This window comes from Epinephelus lanceolatus, chromosome 9 (genome assembly GCF_041903045.1).
Source record: "Epinephelus lanceolatus isolate andai-2023 chromosome 9, ASM4190304v1, whole genome shotgun sequence".
NCBI lineage: Eukaryota > Metazoa > Chordata > Actinopteri > Perciformes > Serranidae > Epinephelus > Epinephelus lanceolatus.
The window spans coordinates 32601019-32624654 of record NC_135742.1 but is presented as its reverse complement, the minus strand read 5'-3'; the positions used below and the strand labels follow the sequence as shown (position 1 = coordinate 32624654).

At 41.3% G+C, this 23636-nt stretch overlaps 1 protein-coding gene across 1 annotated transcript; it reads left to right on the top strand.

Moving 5' to 3' along the window:
* Positions 1–10125: 10125 nt before the first annotated feature.
* On the top strand, positions 10126–21966 carry angptl2b (angiopoietin-like 2b). The gene is made up of 5 exons (XM_033620301.2): positions 10126–10540; positions 16083–16978; positions 19171–19364; positions 20315–20585; positions 20732–21966. The coding sequence occupies exons 2-5, from the start codon at positions 16102–16104 to the stop codon at positions 20929–20931; spliced, it is 1542 nt and encodes a 513-aa protein (XP_033476192.1). The 5' UTR covers positions 10126–10540; positions 16083–16101; the 3' UTR covers positions 20932–21966.
* Positions 21967–23636: the final 1670 nt, after the last annotated feature.

The window sequence follows — 23636 nt, the reverse complement described above, 5'->3', positions numbered from 1 at the left end:
CAGGAACTCACTGCGATGATGGATTCTCTGTAGACCGCATTATTTGGGTACCAGGCACTGTTTCAGCCAGCATTCAGTCCTCTGTAGGGTTCAAGAAGATAGTTTGTGAAATGGAGCAGCTGTTCTACAGGCACACCTTACTAAGACACTTTATGTTGATTTCTCCTTCTATTTGTCATCTAATGTCAATACACTAAGCCTAAGAATAATATAAAAGGGTGTGTTGTAACTTTTCATTCAAAATAAATTAGAGTCCACTGGCCGAGTTACTGATTAGCCTAATAAATCTTCATTCTTGGCAAAATTATTTCAATATTTATGGTGGGGTCAAGCAAACACACATGCTTTGTTGGAACACAGGGATGGAAAAAGGCCACACTTGACTGGATTTAGTCACATAAACTGGAGCGAGTACTCCCTGGGAGTTTCAGGTCAATGGCTTTCACTTGGAAAGCTGCTCATTAAGTGAGAAGTTTGCAATAAAATGCAAAGATGGCTAAAATTGAAAACAAAAGACACAGCACATGGGTCACTTTTGATTTGGCCGTTTTGCTTGTTTGTTTGTTTCATAAAATACGCACTCAGAAATCAGTAAACAGATTTTGATGAAGGCAACACAAAAGATGCATCCCACCATGCGGTTCATAAGACTCATACTGAATGGGGTGCTGTTATTTCAAGTCAAACAGGGTGGCCTAATTGGTGTAGGGACTGATTGAATTATTTGTATGGGATGCTTACAGCTGCCTTTAATTTATGGGATATTATTTAAAGGACATCAATTAACATAGAATTTTGTTGTTGTTGCATTAAGCATACATTTAGGTTGGTACCTGTAAACTCAGTTTAGAAAATTAAATATTCAGGTCTGTGATAGCAGGTTTATTTTTTCAAGTCAAAACAGTTACTCCTAAGAATACTCTTTACCTGTAATGACCATTTTTGTTTTAATTCCTTGCTTTCACATTTATTTTCACAAGCTTATTTTTGTGAGGACAGAACAGTGTCTCTAGGAGACATGGCTGAACTGGTTTTCAATATTTACATTTTTGTCTTCCAGTACCAGAGCTCTAAAAGACTTCCAGTCAACAGACCTACGCTTCTTCCAGTCAAGCATCAGTATATAAGGATTGTTCTGTGTCAGAACAACCATGAAGACAACCCAGCTCAAGATCAGGGTCAGACCTGCATGTGTAATGCTGGATGTTTGGTGAAGAAGAGGTAACACAAGGACAAGAAGAACTGGTTGGTTGCAAAACATACAAATACTGCCTGTCAGCCCCAAATTTAGTTATACCAAAGATAAGTCAGGAGAAATGGTTTTCTGGTTTTCAGTTCTGCCTCTTTGATTCCTGAGTGCAAAGTCTGGATGTACTGCTCTTATAAAGGAACCTTATATGTATGGCTGTACATGATTTAGAATTACGCCAGCTGAATCAGATTTGGCCGCTAAATTCAAATATTCGATGACTTGATTTTTTTGTTTTTGTTGTTGTTTTATTCACATAAAGTTTGAACGAGGCTCAGTCGGGCATTCAGTATGACAGCAGCATTCATGTAATATAGAAAACAAGCTAACTATGCTAACAATGGATCGGAAATGTGCAACAACATTTTGTTAGAGACACTGGATGTCAAACAAAAGCTAGAAAATGTGTCATCTTAAGTATCTGAAAGCTGGAAATTCACCAATTCTCAGCAGAAGAAGGTAATGTTTTCTCTGAACCTTACAGTGCAAAGCCTCTCCTGCTCTGTGGCGCTGCATCATGTCCGCAGCTCTGTACCAAACAGTAGCATGAAAGTCAAGAGCACTCACTCCCCAGGAAAATTTGGGGACCAGAACGTCCCCAGCAGTATACTACACAATGACTAGCAATTAGGGATGGAGGAAAAATTTGATTTCTCAGATGCATTGCGATGCAGAACTTTCACTAGTCAATTCACAAATGTCATAAAATCGATTTTCTAAATGTAGGTTAAAACATGGTGTTGACAGAATGAAAAAGTTGGAACTCAAACATGAGGGCAGTGCACCACTCGGCGGACAATCTACAGTGCTCACACACTAGAGTCAACCTATCTTGTTATTGACCTCAACAAACAGCAGTGGTTGCAATTTTAAACTAATACCTCATTACATTTGCAAGATAAACATGAGGTAAAATATGAATACTTTCTGGCCATCACTTACATGAATGCAGTGGAGCAGCGATGAGCAGTAACATTAACAAACCAGACCGGCTGACCAACACATGCTGCAGCACTAAACAACCTAAACCAACTCTGTGGTGAAGAAAATAACTATGCTCAGTCTGTTTCACCTCAAAAACCCTGTGCCCACTCAGTGTCTTGGCTTTCCCTGGAGCCAACCGTGCAGCACAGAGGCAGCTCTCCACTGCTAGAGACATGACATCAATAACAACACAGTGGAGCTCTCTGCTCTGCACTCACCCCTCATTTTGTCATTCTCGTACAGGTATGAAACTGTAAGATCATTTTCAAATTAACTGATTAATTAATTAATGAGTGAGATTAACTTTTTACAATGGAAAGGCTGTGGACCATTTATCTTAATTGCCAGTTATGTTTCATATTGCATTTCAGTGGAATAAGGACACCTGTGAATGGTTTGGCACACACTATAGCCTAATGGAGCAAGACGTTGAAAATGGTGCCTCTTTTTCTCTTCATATAATTGAAGATGAAATTTAAATCAAATCAGACATTTGTGAGGTTCCCAAAGAATCCTTGCTCTAATAGACAAACAAATAGAAGTACAAACACAAGTCTTTGGCATTAAAGGGGGTATTATTTTAGCACTGCTGTATTGTACTTCCTGTCGGTTCCCTTACACAGGAAATGATCAGACAAAACTTCTCTGACAGGCTCAAGACCCTTAATAAGGAATAAAGAAACACTCCAAGATTACATGTTTGCACCCAAATTTCTCAGTTTGGGATATCCTATTTAACATCCTTTAAATCTTGAAGGCAATGTGTGATTTATTCCACACAATGCTTCCTTAATGCTACTTAGGCCAGTATCGGGCAGTATAGTAACAGTGTTTGATGTCGGGCTGAGCTGGGAGTTTTGGGGGTGTCACTGCTGCCATCAGTAGTTCCATAAACAGCAGGGAAATGAGCTATGGTCTACCTTGAGCCAGGGTGCCGTTCCAATCATTCCCCAGGCGGCTCTTTCCGCAGGACATCAGTCATTAAAACTAGCAGACCTGAACCTAAATACACAGCTACAGAATACACCGTGTTCTCTTCAGTCCAGCAGCTTAAACCACAGAGAAACAAGCTACGAGTCCTGCTTTACTCCATGTCACACCTGGCTTGGAGGCTGGTTTGTTCAAAACTGATTCTGTTGCCAAATAAATGTCCAATAAGACTAATCAGAGCCAAGATGGTGACATTTAAAGAGTGATCACCGCAGCTATAAAACAAACCTGTCACATAAACACGTGGGATGACCATATTAACAGAACTGGTATCCAAGATTCATGATTTGCTCCTAGTGTGACTTGAAGATGCTAGCTTTCACTGCTATATATGTCTATGCCTGTCACAACTGCAAAACATACAGTACAATGGACGCTATATATAGTACATACGTATTATGTTGTATGTGTAATAAACTCTATTTTCTACACTAGGACAGTTTTGTAGGGAATTCTTTGTATTTGCACAAGCTATGGTCAATGGGCTGAGAAAGTAGGTCAAATATGCTGCTGACATAATCCACACAGAGTCATAAACTTCACTGAGAGCCAAGCTTTGTGCAACCTTAACTCTACTACTGACAGCCTCCCCTGACGACAGAACTATATGTGTTTACCATGAAAACGTCAGGACTTACTGCTGTCCTCATGAGTCTATCACAGGCCATTAGACTGCTCCCTTGAAATTCACTCACACATACAACCCAGACAGACCAACTGCCATTGCTTTTCACCAGCATATTAGGTCACACGTCATTATATTTTCAAGTTGCTCTTATGTGGCACAGGCCTTTATTTGTTGTTCAGTCCTGCTTCCATGGATCCCAAATCACAACAGCTGTTAAAAAGCCTTAAACATACTGAGTGTGTTCCTTTGGATTCTTTCCAAATGATGTAAAGACGGCCCTCTTGTAAAACATGTCTGGAAACCATACGTTAAACCTTTAGCACCCATGAGAAATAGGTACCGTAACCCTGATCTTTAAATTCCATGCTACAACGCATGATGTCAAACCTAATATATGTAAGATACTGAGCTGCTTTAGGGTTTAATGCTTGTTAATAAACAGGCTGTAAAGGGATGAACACTGAAATTTAGTAACTTCTAAATTGAATCTAACACAAATAAAAAAAGTTGGTCACTTGCTACATATGTACCCAGATCTAATGTGTTTTGCAGCTTCAGCATTGTTAGCAATATACTGTTAAATCCCTCAATGAGTTATGTCGAGTGAATTTCAGACAAGGCCACACAGGCCGCTCATGCTTTCAACATCAGACTAATGAAGTCTGAATGAAATCCTTTTCCTCAGAATTCTCACACGTTCCATATTTACTGGTCCCATTCAGTGGTTTTTGCAACAGTTGGGGTGAGCCTGACAAAATCCTGAGCCAGTCCCATTCTTTCCACTCAGATCATAAAACTCTAAATTTTCCTCCCAACAGAACGGTCCTTGTAGGTCTAGCCACCAGGCACAGTGAGTCCTACACAGTAAGGCCATGGAATAATTAAGCAAACTCTTTCCACGCCACATCACAGAGGAAAATTTTAATATTTCTATTTTGATAAATGTGTTACATGACCATCTGATTCATAATATCGCCTCAGAGAATAAACATGGCAAAAAAACAGCATATTACAGCAACAGTTTACTAAAGAGAATTCTCAGTTGTAATAGGCTTGTCACTCAAAAATGCACAACAAACAGCGAGCAACAGTAGACCAGGGGTGCCAAGGTCGATACAGGTCACCCGAGAACCATCCATCATGGCTGGCAGACAGGAACACATGCTGGCCTTGTACATAGCCATGTTTAAACAAAGCTCACTGTGGTGGCCTCACACAGCAAGCTGCTCATATTGGGTACATACACTGAGCAAAATACAACCTCATTACACGTGATATCACTCATGAAAAATATAACATGAATAAAGTTGAATATTATAACAGATTCCACACACACTGTTGGTAGTGTTGATAGTTTGTACTGAACTATGGACAAATGGGAGCTGTGCTGCTTGACTTTCTTCCGTTCAGCTAACATGTTTATGTTGATGTCAACCAAGACTGGGAGTAAGGCAACTGCATTCACGTCCGTTAGTGGAGCTAAGTAGCTTTTTGGTGCATTTGTGGCTTTTTAAATGTGTCAGTCATTTATGTCTTTCCTCTAAAAGTATTTGACACTGGACAACTTTAGAGCCTTCTGCAGACAACAGCCAGTCAGTGAACACAAACATATTTGTTTCCAAAGAAAACAATCAAGGGCAACACTGTTCTCTATCAATATTTACTTTTAGGGCTGATGACAAGGGCTGGGTATCCGTACTCAATACTTTTAAGGTATCAACTGAAATAAACCATCAAGTAGTATCAAAAAGTCTCTGGTCAAAGGATACATGCATTCGATCCTTTTTGCGCTGGGGGCCTGATCTTGGACCATTCCGACACCCCGCCAGGTCAACAAATAAGGCACTGAAATAGATCGAATGTACAAAATAGGATCACTATTGACGCACTGTTACTGTTGGGTCCCGCCCATGTTTTTTGTATATTTTAGACGCTGTTTTGTGTATGTGTTTTTTGTGGCCACAGCAGGGGTGGAAGCCCAAGCCAAATTTCCCTTATGGACAATAAACAATTTACCTTGACCTTGAAATACTTTCTGTTGCAGCCAGCTCTAGAGACACACTCCCTGGGGAGTGTTCAACATCCTCTCAGTTAACAAGAGCTAACACAGCAGCAGCAGCTTACATCAAACACCGAGCTGTTTAACAGTCCCAACAAATTCACACCGACATAGCTCAATTCTGTCGTTAGGCCTATTAACAACTGTTAGGTAACATCAGCCATGTGATGCTAACAGTTAGCCCTGTCACTGTGTGTGTCTGGCCAGTCGGATTCTCACTGCTGTCCCCAGCGAAGAGCTCACACTTCTGCAGCAGCAGCTACAACCCATACAATCGGTGGTGCAATGAAGTCGAGCCCGGTGTATTTGACAGAGCTGGCAGTTCAGCGTGCCGAGATGCCTCTAAAACATTCATCAGTATGACTATGCTACATGCTACTCTATTCACATGAGGAGTATCAAATGAAGTACTCTTTTGGTATCAGTATTACTTTAAAAACTAGAACAGTCTGGAAGATGAAAATTACATCAATTCATTGTAATTCAGCTTTTAAAAACCAGGTAAAGACAACACAATATTACAATATCCAAACTCTAAGACAATAAAGCCTTGTATCATGATATTGTTATTATGTCAATATATTGCCCAGCCCACCTCCAGTTCATAAAAGACACGTCTACCCTCTCACCTTAGATCAGTCCTTTACAGAAGTAGGGGCATTTCACGTTTAGTAGATTGCACTTAATTACTCTAGTGCTACTTCACTGACACTTCATATGGGTTTCTAGCCTAAAGGACTGCATGAATCCTATTGCGGATTTTTGGGTTTTAAGAAATGAGATTAACACATATTTTTGCACTAATATACGAATAGTTTTTATTCAGTTACTTATTTTGTAAATAAAACCTCATTAATCCAGTTGCATCAAAACATAAGTTAATGGGAGGCCTATGCTGTATACTTGTGATTCCACTTTATTTGCAACTATTACATTTGTTTTCTACCCAACAGTGTTTCTACTTATGCAGGGCACTGAAGTACTTTTCCAACCAAAGCTGTCATAATGAACAACATGAGCACCAGGACAGATCATTAGATGCAGGTTAAACAGCCTTTTTCAATAAATATTTGAACATTTAAAAACATGAATACAAATTTAAAAAGCTGTTCTGATCTAACAAAGATGTGTTTTAAAAAACAAAAATGCTTCAGGCTCTCTGCTCTTTCTTCACTTCCTCATCTGTGAGAGCTTGTTTAGTTTTAACTCCCATGCAAGTCGCTCTGGGAAGATACATAACACGATTCACTAATTTACCAGCTGTTGCCTGTATGTGAATTTTATTTTACATGGATATTAATTTTTATTGAATCTGACATTTACTTGACAATTTGGCCTGTTTATCATCTAATGGATGAGAGCAAAGAGAGCATTAACGTAGTTAATATAATTTAGAAGCAATTATCCCGTCTTAAACTCATTTTTATTTGACTGGTCACTAATTGTACTCATAAACAGAAGCTTCCCTCCTGCTAATCCCAGATGAACTGGTAAGAAATCAGAGAACTCTCTAAACATGCTCATTCATTCACCAACATAGAAGCCCATCTGTGAAACATTTCCAACGTGAAGCCACTTTCCATGATCCCCTCCCATGTGGTGCTCGCAGCTTTAAAATGCATTGATTGGTTACTATTTCAATATGGGACTAACATTTTCCCCCTGACATTTTTATGATCCGTTGTTCCTCCACCTGCTGAGGATTAGAGATGGAAAGAGAACTAATCACTGCACCAACACCGTGGTTTTGGATGACGTCCAATGAGTCACTCAAAGCACTCGACATTGAAAAGCAGCTCAGCTTCCCCGCCACTGAGTAAGAGTGCCATTCACCAGTTAGCCACAAAGTCAGCTGCAGTTTTCATTTAGGAGAGGAAAAAGATGGGTATAAACAATATAATAATACCAGCTCAGCATAACATGTGACGCATGAATCACATTTTCTTTGATCCAAAATCTCTTTAAGGGATTAACGTGTCAACTGTGTGTCCGGCCCTTCAGTCTGGCTCAATCTTGAATGTTATGAAATGAATTTGTACACTTCTAGCTGGTCCAAAATCTTCTGCCAGGAACTTTGTCTCATAAAGCCAGTTGTACATTCTCACTGTGTCATCAGGGGAAACATTTAAACGCTTCCATTCACACAAGGAAGAAATTGAATCGACCGTGGAAGAAATCAACGGCCGTCTGCCTTTAAATACTGAACCTCACATGATCTGAGCAAGGAAATTATACATGACTGTGAAACTAATATAATCCTATAATATAAACAAGGACCCTGCTCATTGCACTGATGACGTCCTTTATTATAAATATTTAGTTCTTGAAAACTACAGTCAATAGTTGCTTTCTCTTCTGCTGCTTGCATCTTTGTAGTACAATATTTTCTTTCACTTGCTACTAAATAATGCCCCATGGACATTACAGCAGCTGACATCAGAAAGGTTAAATGCTACCTATTGCAAATAGCTTTTCCAGTCTTACTACATTTGGTTAATAGTGCATGGGAACATTTCCCCAAAGCTGAAGTATGACTGTTTTATGAGACTGCCTGATAGAAAACACATGAATGCAAACTGTACGAGAGCATGATTTCAGAGACGCACCGAGGCCAATATTTAATCTATAGGCTTAAAGGGAATGGTCGATGGAAATTTAAAACAATGCAATGGAAAATGCTGATTGTACAGTATACAAAAAGAAGGAGCACGTGAGTAGCTGCACACATAGTAGAAAACAAATTGCCTTTTAAACATGTACTACCACTTATGTAACTGCCTGATATTTAAAAACTAAATTAAAGCGATGTAGCTCAAACTTTGGTACTAGAGAGAGACATGCAACTTTTCTCATGTCTTGTTAATTTTTTTTACCCCTTCCTTTCCTATTTTATACGCATCCCAACACTTTCAGAGTTTATAGTTGACACACATAAAAGTTAGTTACCATCTGTAGCATATTAGATGTTTAAACTCTAAAGGGGAGAATCACACATCTTATGTTGTAAAATAAACTCCACAGCCAAACTTAGAAATTTTATTTAACACATAGCTACAATAAAACAACGAAGAACTGTAGCTCAAGGCTAAAAACAATGTAACAAGTGATGAACATAGTTGCCATCTGGTGCTACTACAAGTTGGGGTTTAGACAATTACATTTCAATAGCTGACAAAGCAGTTAATACCAGATTAAGAAATACTTTTATTGTCTGCTTGAAAAGTGTGAAATAAAACTCCTAGGAAATGTTACTCTGAAGTTTCTCTGTGCACTGAATAGGAAACTATTAAAAACTAATCATCTTAGCAGAAACAGGAAACCCAATGACAACATCATTGGCTGGGGCGAAAACTTCTAATGTTATTGAAAACAGGAAGACAACACAGAAACAACAGACAGCCAGGGCAACAGTATCCAAAGCCAAGGCTTTGCTTGAGAAATTTATAGAGCATTGGCAGTACTGTCCACACTCTGACATGACGTGTTTCATATCCTTTTGTCTACCAAAACACATGGACAAGTAAGCACAGCTCTGCTTTTGAAGCCATTACGTAATTATGCCCAAGTGAGAGGCAGTTCAAGTGTGCTGTTTTGTACGCAGATCCAGCCCGATTAAGACATCTCACCTCCAGGCTATAAACCAGGGACAGCAACCGCTCACCCAAGACCTGGTTTAGGTCAAACACCTGGATCTGCTTCCTATCTGTCAGCCTCTTCCCATCTCTCGGGGAAAGCTTTCATTCACGGCCAATTAGGATCTGATGGGTGTAACAACGTGGCTGTCCACCACCACAAGAGCCATGCAGTCCAAGCCAGGAATAGTGGTGGTGGTGGTGAACCAGCTGCCAGGGGGCAGGGGGTTGGAAATTTGAGTAGTGTGTGTGCGTGTGTGTGTGTGTGTCTTGTGTTGTGTTGTGCATGCTTGTGGATCTCTTTTGTGACATGGGGAGGAGGGGTGAAGAAAGAAGGCTGTTGCTTTAAACAAGAATGTGTTCATTTTTAAGGGAGAGGGGGAGGCTCTGAGCTCAATTTGTCTGCCTACTGAAACACTGCAAGAGGATTTTTCATCATTTAAAAGCACCAAGGAGGGAGAGAGAGGGAGCGAGGGAGAGAGAGAGTGAGAGAGGTGCAGTTGAGAGAGACAGCCTCTTAGAGCTGTGAGGCAGAAGTGATGGATTCAGCCCACAGAAAAGTGACAGTCTTCTCCTAACGGGCCACAGGCAGTACACAACTTGCCCTGGACTCTCACCATTTATCAGGAAAACTACCTCCACCATCCAACTAAAGTTACCAGTTGTGTCTTGAAAGTGCTCCAACTTTTTCAAGTGGATTTTGGAACAATCTGCTCAATGTTTGCTGAAGAGTTTTTGGCAAGTTCACCTTCTGTTGGGCTAATGACGGTCTTTTAATAATAGGCTTTAAAAAAACCACCACCCTCCACGGTTGGATTGGACTGAGGTGACAAAGAGTAAGTAACTATACAGGCAGAGCGCAGAGAAGGAGGGGAGAGGAGGACGCAGGGGTGCAGCTTTCACACTTGGGATGACTTTCTACCAGGAGGAACTTCAATCAGCTCTGCCAGGAGGGCAAGGCAACTGAGGGAGCCTCGTCAATACTCTACAGTCATCTTGTAAGCATTGTGTAACTTTTCACATATTTATCTTATTTATTGTTTTGTTTATTTTTAATCTAATGAAGATGGTGCACATGTACATTACATTCACTCAAACATTTCTTCAACTTGCTGCACTGATAAATTGTCCACGCTTGTAATAAGTACTCTCAAGGGAGAATGATGACTTTTCTTGGTGTGGGAGAAGTTGTAAGTAAGCTCTGAATCAGTCAGCCTGGTTACATTTCACAATAGTGAAGCAATTGTTTTGTTATTTTGTTAGGCTGACTGATGTCAGACTGTGTTCACTCTGAGGCTGCTGCACCTTACATAATGATTTAGTTTGATCTGTAGTTCAGCAGACATCATTCAGCATCTGTTGTCTGACTCACAGTTTGGTGCCAAAGGGTAATTCTACTTTCTGATGACTAACTGGACAGATGACTCTGATAGACTGGGTGGAGGGGGGTTAATTCAGCGCAGGGGGATGCTGGAGACTGGGCACTCTCAGCTAAGTGCTTCTTCAGTACTGTTAAAACAATTGTCAAAACACAGGATCCAAAATGGGGTAAAATAAAGTAAATGAAGATGGTGAAGTAGATGCTACACAGCCAGAGCCTTGGATAATACCTGCTGGCAGATTTCTATTCTAATATCTAAATAGTACCATTCACGTCTTTAAAAAATAAATAAATAATAAAAAAAAAAGACTATGTCAAGCGCTCTGCAGCTTCAGGATGTTCCCCTGGGCTCAAGAGGACAGGGAAGCAAGCAGTTGAATCCCTTCTTTGTTTCTGTTGCCAGGGTAGTGTTTGGATAAGGGGGCTTTGAGGTAGAATGCAGGAACTTATCGAAACAATCCCCGAGACCCCCTGCCTCCCTGTCTGACTCAGATCACAAGTGAGGTACGGAAGAACACACCAAGCGGCATTAGACACAGAACAAAACCTGAATTTGAACAAAAACCTGAACTCCCCTACTCCATGGAGGGTCCAAACAAATACTGTCCTACACCATCAAACTGAGCAGGTAGTTGGGGTTAATCATGTTCCAAATGTCATGTTACGCGCTTACATGGATTACATGCTTGAGGTAAGAATGAGGTCACCCTCAAGGTAATGTAATAGTGCAGATTACCATGAGCAAATTGAATTTGACTCTGATCCAACACATATTGGGTGTCATGCAGGAGACTGCCAGTTCTCAGCAGAGTCGGCGCTAATTTGAACATGCAGCACAAAGCCGCCCTGCAAAGTGTCCGCTTTTTTTTCGGCTACTGACAAATTAGGTGCTGCGTAGTTGTGTTGTGATCTCCTGCTGTGGATGATGATGATGTGATTATGAAGCATTCATATAGAAAGTAGGACACTGGGAATGAATCAGGTCAGTAGATACAGTATGTCTTATAGGTGATAAGGGGAGTAGTGGTCCTGCGTCTAGAGGGTCTAGCTCTTCCCGTCTGCCACCACCATTGACTCTCCATGTGTGTATGGCAGCTCACTCTAATGAGGTGACGAAGAATGTGAGGAATGCCATGCTCACGGTGAAATGAGAGGGGCTAGGGTGAGAGACATCAGCTAGTCTGAGCGAGGCTGCCCACCTTCTAATTAATATGTGCTGAGCATGACCAAAAAGGCTGGAGCACAGTGCTGGTCAGAGACACAGTGACCTACCCGCTGCACTCACCTATCACACTTGATTTAACATTGAGTAAAGTCCACAAGGAGGAGTCGTGTAAACACAGACTTACCACCTGAAGACAGTAAAACCAAAACATTTGGTGTGAAGCAGACTTGAAGAAATCACCCAAGAGGAGCTGCCAATCAAATTAGGAAGAGAGTAGTTACTCACTGTATACTGCACACTACGCTCAGTCGTCTCTAGGCCCTGAGCAGAGAGGATGTATATGACACTTCTCAACACCAGTTAATCATTGCAGCGATTTGCCAGTCAATAGCAGCTTGTTAAAGTGTACTGATGTTGGGACAATGATGAGCTGCGGGGGCTGTTAACAGTGAAGGAAGAGGAGGAGGCTTTCTGTTGTTCCCTCTGGCAGACTGGGGATGGGTTAATAACAGGCTGTCTCTGCCGGGGCAGATGGGACTCTCTCAGGTCCCTGGGATACTGAGCACAGCAAGTGTTGTTATTTGAAGACGCACATTAACGGAACAACACTCGCAGACACGCACATTCACTCACTCGCACACAAGCACATATTTCATCACAAGCTGCAAACATTTTCCCCCGCAGCTTTGAAGTGTAGTGAAGCCTAGAGCGGGCGATTCCGGGCTAACGACATCCAACATGGGACTCCTCTGCAGCAGGGGCAAATCACACGGCATTTCTCAGAGACAGAGCTCATGTTCCAGGGGGGAGAAACCGCAGGAGCCACTGGCCAAATACAGTCATCAGCACATTGCAAGGGACAGGCTCTGGGCTGCTCTTTTATCTTGGTATGGGCTTGCTTGGAAGCTATTATTAGTAATTTCTTTAGAGCTTTATCTCTAAGACTATGAGATAATTTCAGTGTTAATAGATAATGAGTATCTCTTTACGTAATGTGAAAAATATTTATGACACTACCATTTCTGAATTAGTCAGCATTTGCTGAGGTGACGCCATATAGCCCGGCTTTGTTAGCAGGATTAATAAAATGAAAACCCTCCTACTGTGCTGACACAAGATAGTTTCATAGTAAATTTGAAACAGAAGCTACACTCGAGTTTTTTTATATTCATATCCACCATGTTTCAACCGAGGACCTGCTACTTTCATCGTTTAACAAAATCCATGTGAGAAGCAGACCGCACATTCTTCTGTACTGTAGGTGATTTTTTGTCTGGCCAGGTAAACTATAATATCAAAAGGACAGACAGGTTACAGAAGAGTACAGTGTGCAAAACCCCTTTTTCTACACAGGTTTTCTTCCAGTGAGGATAAGTGTTTACACATTCTACTCTAGACAGATAAAGCCAAAAGGGTCGAATATGCCAAGGGTCATGTTCTTGGAGAGCGCTGCATTTCTCTTCTCCATGTCTCCAACCTAATGTGCTGGCAGCACGCCCGGATTAACAAGACAAAAACATTTCTGCTCTCTACCCACTTTTGTGCCGATTGTTATATGGTAGATTATCTTTCACACCAGGATAGGCTATAACAATTGTTTGAGGACTTGTTAGACTGGCAATCCCGGCGCGGTTCTTCAAAACCATGCCAATGTAGGCACTCTCTGTAATGCTTTCTGATTAGACAGGCCCCCTTCGACTCTGGGGAGGTGTTACACAGGACCCCTCTGTAATCCAATATGCAGCAGCTTTCAATTAAGGTGCCCCAGGAGTTCAAGGCCTTGTTATCCTTACACAGGAGTTACATTCTCCTCAGAACTCGGTGGCATCTCCTAATAACACCACATCATCTACAAAAACTGCCTCCACTCATTTTTCTAATAAAAAAGTCTACACTTTGAATTAGGGGGTGACACTAAAGACTCACCATAACTTTTGAGGAAAATAATGAGTTGTGCCACCTGGTCCAGTATGGAGGACACAGAATTTAAGAGAGACTTATCTTTAATCAAATAAGGATAACATTATGTAACATCCCCTAATTAGACACTTAAGCATGCTTGATGGTTAAAGTAAGCTCAAAAGAGAAACACACATGCTTAAAGTGCATACAAACATTTCTAAAACATAAATAATATAAATGTATTGCCTTTCACTGTCTGAACACACCTTATTTTCCTGGTTTGGTAAAGGCTATGGACAGAACTGATGCAACACGATCAATATTTAAAACAGCTCCATGAATAGCATCATCTGGTAGTGTCTCAAATTTTCCATAAGCAAAGATGTCCAGGCTTGCAGAGGGGAGCAGATAGAATAGGAGTTTTTCTGTGTGTCAAGGACAAGCAGTGGCAGTGGCCCAAACCGAACCTGAGCCAGCACAGCAAACTAAACTAAACACACTCCCCTAACAGCAATGTAACTGACTAAAGAGATCAGCACATCATTAGGCAAAAGAAATATTTTTCTTAGGGGCAGCGAGGTGATTAGTAACTTTCAAACAGCAAGTACTGCATACTTTTGATAGTGGAAAGCTGATTTAAACAAACCAGGATCAAGGCCAGATGTATTTAATGAGTCACACTTTAAAGCCATGGGGAAAACAGCAGTGTGTGCTCATGCCAGTAGTGATGTGCACAGTGTATCAACCATGAGAGTCTTGATTTATGTATTACACATGAATGTAATGCGTTTCTTGTTATGGAAAGGCACAGCAGCTACTGGGGTGCTCAGCGTGACAAGTGAGCGATTTTCTTTCAGATCTAATCTTTTTCGGTAGCCCGTATTCTTAAGAGCTGTAATGACCTCCAGCCCTGTCTGGGTTGAGATGTGTATGCACAGGGTGTCTGTGCCTGTCTGCTCCTGGCAGGTAATGGACGATAGGACCAGTGGAACCTGACGGGCAGTCTTTTTCTGGTCTCAATAAGTCTAGCTGTGAAGGACTTCATTGATGCCTTGTCTAAATGAGTAAGGGAAACAGTTTCAGAATATGTACGCTTATACAGTTTCCTGCTAACCAACTACAAAAGTGAGTCAGTTATGATGTTATTTTTCTAGAGATGCATGCGAGATGCTGGTAACCATAATCTGCCGATTTTCAGCTTGATCGGCCATGACCGGTGACCAGCTGATCAGACTAAGACAGAGTCAGTCCTGTGGCGATCAAATTTACATGCAAGCATGGCGAAATGTTTCATGACGCACAGTCGCACACAGCTACGCAGACAGCAACTATTGTCAGAGCCACTGCAACCCGTTCTCAAAAGTTGTAGGCTACTTTATTGTAATGCATGTTGCATATGTTTTTATGCTACTGTGTTAAGCTAACTAGCAAACTGGGGTATACCATCCAAATCTATATTAATCACAGAGTTAATAAGTTGCTTAAAAGTGTAGTATAACAAGGCTAAAACCAACTGTTTCATATATGTGGATGGAAGATCCTAAAACACTTAGCTTTATAGTCCAGGAGGTAAAGTTATATAAAAACACAGAAATGGGTGGTCTAACCTAGTTTGCTAGCTAGTCTAGTTAGCTTTCTTACCAAGTAGGGTCCACTTGATAGATTTGGTAGTTTATCATGTGGCAGCAAAACGTTTCAACACTAGCGAATGAAGGAAAATGAAATGGTGACATTACTTGAGTTTAAAGTAAGCTGTCAATCAAGCGTGACCTGATCACACTCCCACTATCCTACGAAATGGTTCAGCAGCCAAATAAGCGGTCTTTGAACTGTTAAATTATGAACGTATCTATTTTCACTCAGATTTTAGTGAAAGCTTAACGAAACACTCAACTTTGATATCGTATGCATTTTTACTATTTCAAGCCAAGTTTCCAGAGGCTTTGACAAAGTTCTAATATGTTTGAGTACACTGTCAATCATAGTTATTAGAAAGGAAGAAAATCTGAATTGGCAGGCCAGACTTCTTGCATCTCTAGTTTTCCCACTACAACACAATTATGTTCTCCATTTTCTTCCCCATTCTCTTCAGGGTTTGGTGAGTTGGACACATGGAGCCCCCTTCAATGGTCCTGCTGGGGCTCCTTCTTGTTTATGGACTAGCCATTGGTGTTCAGCAGACTCAGGGAAGTCTGTCGGGCAGCAGCCATGGAAGGGACAGGACCCAAGAATTTGAGAGTAGTGAGGATTTAGAGAGGGAGTTTTTCTATGCTGGAAGGAGCAAGCGTGCTCCAGCTGACCAGCAGCAGGACAAATGCTCCTACACATTCATTGTGCCTCAGCAAAAAGTGACTGGAGCCATCTGTGTCAACTCCAAGGAGCCGGAGGCCATGCTGGAGAATCGGGTCAACAAACAAGAGTTGGAGCTGCTAAATGTGGAGCTACAGAAACAGAAGAGGCAGATTGAGACCCTGCAGCAACTGGTAGAGGTAGATGGGGGTATTGTCAATGAGGTCAAGCTTCTGAGGAAGGAGAGCAGAAACATGAACTCCAGAGTCACCCAGCTGTACATGCAGCTGCTCCATGAGATCATCAGGAAGAGGGACAATGCCCTCGAATTGGCTCAGATGGAGAACAAGATCCTGAACCAAACCTCTGAGATGCAACAGCTCACCAGTCGATACAAAGACCTCGAGCACAAATACCAGCACTTGGCTTCTTTGGCCACTAACCAATCAACTCTCATTGCCCTGTTGGAGGAGCAGTGTCAGAATCGCCCTCCCCCTCGTCATGTGCCCGTCCCTCAACCACGACCTCAGCCACCTCCACCTTCACCACCTCTCAACAAGCCTTACCAGCCACCTGTCCTTCCACGAATTAACAACCCAATCAGCAACGAGATCCAGAGTGACCAAAAATCTCTACCGCCTCTTCTTCCAACGATGCCCACTGGCACACACAGCCCTTCCACCACTGACAAGCCCTCTGGTAAGTCCAACAAAGTCAAATATGAACTTTTAAGTAACAACTTAATTTAAGCCCTATTTATCATGCATTCTTACCAAACACACCAGTTGCCATCACAAAAAGTGGTCACAAACAAAGGACTGTGTGTCTGACTGCACCATGTTGTGAACCTCTTCATCATTTAATCACAAGACAACAGCAAGTACCCACTCTTCCAGTCAAAGCCAATTTAAATACGGCCCACACATTCCCAGGGCAAAGGGCTCTCAGTGAGAACAGAAATGCTGTTGTCTACAGCCTTTTCAGATGCATATCATCTAATTGCCATGATTTAACCCACACAAAACACAAAGATATTAGCAGGGTAAATACATGTGCCTAAATGGATAGCTGGATGCAAGCCCATGGGACTCCTGAACATATGTTAGGATGATAAAGCTTTAGAATCGATGTGAAGGGTGTTTTGTGCTATCAGTTCCAGTGAATAGTCTGTCGCCGTTCCCTCTCATTAGGAGGCTTCGGTTTTAAAATGGTGGAAAAAGAACAAACCATTCCCAACATGACTACTGGGAGCTTTTTTCCATTGACATTTTATGCTAGCACTTGCCATTTTCAATAGGCTGTATGTGAACGGTAGCCTTTGTGTGGAATGTTTGAAAGGAGGCAAGTAATTTCCTGCCCATAGCCATACAACTAACACCCCAAAAAGTTACATAAACCCTTAACACGGACAGAGAGCTGCACACAATGTAGAAATAGAGGGAGGGAGAGAGAGAGAGACCTGACAGAGCAACTGAGAGAAACAGAGGGATGGAGTTGAAAAAAAAGGGGAGGGGGGGGTGAAGTACGAACAGCAAGAGATACCGGGAGTCAGTGATGTCATTTGTTCCAGTTGCACCAGGCAAGAATCAGTCATATGTTCCACCAAAGCAGCAGACTTTATCAGGCAGAACAGAGCAGGGCAGGGCAGCTCTCTGGCTTGTATCTGCTCAACAGACATTCCTCAGAGTAAATGGATGGCAGGGAGTAAACTGAGAGATAGATATCATCCAGAGCAATTTTATAAAACCAAAAACAACCTTGTTACTGGGAGACAAACTTCAGGCTATTCATGTTATGTGAACACTATTCCTATGTTTGACACGTCAGGGGGACCTCATGATATATTACAACAGAATTGCTTTGTTTCCTCCTCTTTCTTTATATCTCTGGCAAACTGTTGATGCACCCCTCCCCTCACCTCTACCCCTTTGTGTGACCCCTCTATTCTCTATTCATTTGTTTCCATTGTATTTAAACAGTTTGTAATCCGGGCCAGTTGGCAAACCACACACAAGTGTGAAAATCTCCAGAACTTAAACACTTTCACAGCCGATTGAAGCTGGGGAGCCAGTTGCCCCATTAGTGCTTTAAGTGGGTTTGGAATTTGGGGTAATATCGTAATGGCACACAGGCAAATTAGGCTTCACTGATTTGCACCATAAAATCCGATGAAACAATATTGACCTTGCACAAAATCTAGAACACATTTGTAGTGTAATTTTTTTCTCAGCAGAGGAGCAAAGGGCTGATGTTGCATAATTATTGTCAACATTACTCATTTGATTCAGAGGGAGGGTTTGTTCATCTGTAAACAAGAATCTTCATAACACATTGCAGATGCTATCTTGTTACTTTGCACAATGTATTGTAATATTGGAAAGACCTTTTGTAGACTTACTTGCAGAGAAGTGCAGCTTAAGACAAGAATTTACAGGCAGACCTTATATTAACTTAGTCCCGGAAATCCCCTCTTCAAAACATGATGTGAGGCCTTAATATGTATGCCTCCAGTGACAATGATGTATCTGTATGTTATAAAGTACAAAAACCTAAGTGAAAGTAAGTAATATAAAATAATCCTTCACTGTAAAGCATCCCAGATGATCAAAAGTTTATGCTTGTGTTTCATCATTCAGTAGTCAGGATTCCCTTTGCCCTCATGCCAGTGTTTCTTTTGGCTGCACAGCCAGCAGCCATTTCCCTTGTGAGAGGAGCAGCCAAAGTCAATTCTGCTGTTAAAATGAGAGCCTCTGCTGAAAAATGGGATTCCCTACGGCAGAGTATAAAAACTCTTTGTGTCACTATGGCTTTTTCTCCATTTCCCTTTCTTAACTTTTGAGATACTGCTGTAACTGAGGGGATTTGATATGCCATGTCATATTTATTTTCAGGGCCATTTAAGGATTGTCTGCAGGCTCTGGAAGATGGCCACACTGCCAGCGGCATGTATCTGGTGAAGCCGGAAAATGCCAACCGGCTTATGCAGGTGTGGTGTGACCAGAGACACGACCCGGGTGGCTGGACTGTGATCCAGAGGAGGGTGGACGGCTCTGTCAACTTTTTCAGGAACTGGGAAACATACAAGGTGCGACAACCTCACACCAAATCAAGGCCCTCATAGTTTGGAGAGGAAGCAGGTGGCTTATGTAGGTTGTTTTGCTTCTTACCAGATGTGAACCAGTAATGAATAGGTAATTGTTAAGCTCTCAAAGTGTCTGATGCAGTAACAGCCCCAGTCACTGCCACAGCCATGACTCATTAATTCCAGCAACATCAGTTGGTCTTTGTGAATGAGTACACAGTAAAATAAAAAACGTAACATTAGGTGGTTATGTCAGGATTCCTGATGTTCCGGAAAAATAACTATGTTCTGAACATTGCATCAGAAGCTGCCTAATAAACAGGGCTACAGAGAACATCAGTTTTTCTTTTCAATGAAACTTCTTTAAGTTTTCAAAGGGAAACCCCTCACACAGGGAGTAGCAGTTCACTGGTTAATATTTGTTTGCTGGCCAAAAATTCACAAGGGTCCTGATTAAATCTCAGCTAACGTCAACAATGGAGATCTTTCCAAGAGTTTTACAAAAACCTTGAAACCACACGAGATCTGCAATTGCGTAACTCATCAGAAAGGGTGTTTCCATGATTCAAAGCATGTGCAGGGTAGGGGATACCACAAACCAACTTACTGTATGACCACAGCCAGAACAAAGCAGTGAGACAACATCCAGCATGTCAGATTTCATACTATATACACTTTTTTCCTGCTGTGTTTTCAATAACAAAATAATAGTGGAAATCTGGACACCCGATGCTAGCTATAAACTTGACTCAGAGGGTCCATTTATAATAATGTTCCCTGACGATAAACAACCCCAAAGAAGAGCTAAACACATAATTACCTCTAGAGCACGAGCAAAGACCCTGAATCATCCCCCAGACATCCAAACTAACCATTCAAAGCTTTTCAAAGAGCATTCAGAGAGCATTTCCTAATCTGACTGATAGTGTTTTTCTTATCACTGTCCTTCACAGCAAGGTTTTGGCAATATTGATGGTGAGTACTGGCTGGGTCTGGAGAACATCTACTGGCTGACTAACCAGGGGAACTACAAATTGCTGGTCACGCTGGAGGACTGGTCTGGCAGGAAGGTGTTTGCAGAGTATGCCAGCTTCAGAGTGGAGCCTGAGGCCGACTTCTACAAGCTAAGGGTGGGCCGCTACCATGGCAATGCTGGAGACTCCCTCACCTGGCATAATGGCAAACAGTTCACAACACTGGACAGAGACCATGATGCATATACAGGTAAAATATATATATATAATGGTAGAAAATATTAAACTGGACAAACACTGGCAGGTTAAAACCAATGATGGAAATGTGTGTTCGGTGCAAAATGTGTGTTTGTGCATGCAGCCTGACAGTTTCATTTATTTTTTCAATGTTTCTAGGCAATTGTGCCCACTACCAGAAAGGAGGCTGGTGGTACAACTCTTGTGCCCATTCAAATTTGAATGGAGTTTGGTACAGAGGAGGACACTACCGCAGCCGCTACCAAGATGGAGTGTACTGGGCTGAGTTCAGAGGAGGAGCCTATTCACTAAAGAAAGTGGTCATGATGATCCGTCCGAACCCAAATACCTTTCACTAAGCATCCAAGGAACACATTCTGTACTGTACTGAACCTCTCACTAAACAAAACCTTTACAGCTCCTAAAATCCATGCAGTCTTTATCTTTTTTCTGTTGGAGTGGCACCACACCAAGCCAGACGACCAAGAGACAGATGATGCTGAAAGTGCAATATCAAAACATCAGGCTCTTTTACTGGTACCTCCTGATAATTCAAAGAATTTGTGCTCTTCATGCATTGTTATTCAGTTCTTTTTTTGTTTGTTTTTTACCATTTTCCCTTTTACATATGACTCAATTAAGAATGTGCTCATTGCTCAGGAGTTGTTTTACACTGTTTTTGATAAAAGCCTGCTTAGTTGACAGTGCTATCCTTTTATCTCAGTGAGAAAAACAATAAGAACCTAATTTGACAAAAAAAAGAACAGATTACAATCATTCAGTTAAGTATCCTTGAGATAGGAACCCCACAATATATATTTAGTATGTATGTAAAGTTGTTTTTGCAGTAACAAGCAAATGAGGTTGACACAGGAAACGTATCCAGTGACTTTTAATTTCATTCTAAATACATTTCTCAAATGTGTAATTTATAGGAACAGTAACATGTACTGACTTGTTATGCAGGGTTGATATTCTGGCCAGTTTTCTTAATTACAACAAAATATACTATAAAAAAAATAGTGCCATTTTCTTTTCTAACAAAAAAACAAAACTGTTAATAGCTATACCTGACGTTATTAACAGTCTGCTTATGCAACATTTTATAGATTAATGAACAAAAATCAACACACCACCAAAATCTGAGGAGGCACACTCTCTTCAACCTCCTGCTTTTTTTTCCTTAAAAATACTTGTTTTAAAATCTTGAATTGCTTGAACAGGTATCCACCAATTTGCTTGTATGAATCAAGCACTGTATTTACTGTATAAATTTAGTGGTTTGTTGATGTCAATAGATCCAACACATTGCGTCTGTACATAAGATATTTGTAATATAATGTATTAAAACATGTTATGTCACTATTACTTTGCAATAAAATATGTACAGCTTGGGTGTTTTTCTCTCTTTTGGTGTCTCTTGTTGTAAAGCATATTTAATAGCAGAAACAACATCTGCCACCAATGTAACGTTTCTCCATTTTCCAAATGTCAAAGTAAGAACACATTATTTGTCTGTTATTTGCACTGTTAGACTCTTACAACTACACTGCCTGGCCAAAAAAAAGTCACCACCAAAAAAAAAGGTCATACACTCTAATATTTCGTTGGACCGCCTTTAGCTTTGATTACGGCACGCATTCGCTGTGGCATTGTTTCGATAAGCTTCTGCAATGTCACAAGATTTATTTCCATCCAGTGTTGCATTAATTTTTCACCAAGATCTTGCATTGATGATGGTAGAGTCTGACCGCTGCGCAAAGTCTTCTCCAGCACATCCCAAAGATTCTCAATGGGGTTAAGGTCTGGACTCTGTGGTGGCCAATCCATGTGTGAAAATGATGTCTCATGCTCCCTGAACCAGTCTTTCACAATTTGAGCCCGATGAATCCTGGCATTGTCATCTTGGAATATGCCCGTGCCATCAGGGAAGAAAAAATCCATTGATGGAATAACCTGGTCATTCAGTATATTCAGGTAGTCAGCTGACCTCATTCTTTGAGCACATACTGTTGCTGAACCTAGACCTGACCAACTGCAGCAACCCCAGATCATAACACTGCCCCCACAGGCTTATACAGTAGGCACTAGGCATGATGGGTGCATCACTTCATCTGCCTCTCTTCTTACCCTGATGCGCCCATCACTCTGGCACAGGGTAAATCTGGACTCATCAGACCACATGACCTTCTTCCATTGCTCCAGAGTCCAATCTTTATGCTCCCTAGCAAATTGAAGCCTTTTTTTCCAGTTAGCCTCACTGATTAGTGGTTTTCTTAAGGCTACACAGCTGTTCAGTCCCAATCCCTTGAGTTCCCTTCGCATTGTGCGTGTGGAAATGCTCTTACTTTCACTATTAAACATAGCACTGAGTTCTACTGTTGTTTTTCTTCGATTTGATCTCACCAAACGTTTAAGTGATCGCCGATCACGGTCATTGAGGATTTTTTTCCGGCCACATTTCTTCCTCGAAGACGATGGGTCCCCACTATCCTTCCAGTTTTTAATAATGCGTTGGACAGTTCTTAACCCAATTTTAGTAGTTTCTGCAATCTCCTTAGATGTTTTCTCTGCTTGATGCATGCCAATGATTTGACCCTTCTCAAACAGACTAACATCTTTTCCACGACCACGGGATGTGTCTTTCGACATGGTTGTTTAGGAAATGAGAAGCAACTCATTGCACCAGTTGGGGTTAAATAACTTGTTGCCAGCTGAAAGATAATCGCCCATGCAGTAATTATCCAATAGGAGGCTCGTACCTATTTGCTTAGTTAAATCCAGGTGGCAACTTTTTTTTTGGCCAGGCAGTGTATATCACCTGTCATGAGCATGAAGTGAATGTAATGCAGTCATTTAGTGTACTCAGTGCTATTAGTGTTATATCAGTTTAATAAGCTGTATTAACTATATCCTTAAAGCTATACTTACAAACTAAAGAAAGAAAAAATAAAAGTTAGCATGTTAGCCATTAGCTTAGATAGAGCCGGGGCGCATAGTAGCGTCAGACCTGTTAAAATGTAAGTGAACGGGCAACCTTCAAGTGCAAAGTTAGTCCACTAAA

Coding starts and splice junctions, on each gene's coding strand:
- angptl2b (XM_033620301.2), top strand. CDS start 16,102: ATGGAGCCCCCTTCAATGGTCCTGCTGGGGCTCCTTCTTGTTTATGGA. Junction 19,365..20,314: donor GGAACTGGGAAACATACAAG/GTGCGACAACCT, acceptor TGTCCTTCACAG/CAAGGTTTTGGCAATATTGA. Junction 20,586..20,731: donor AGACCATGATGCATATACAG/GTAAAATATATA, acceptor CAATGTTTCTAG/GCAATTGTGCCCACTACCAG.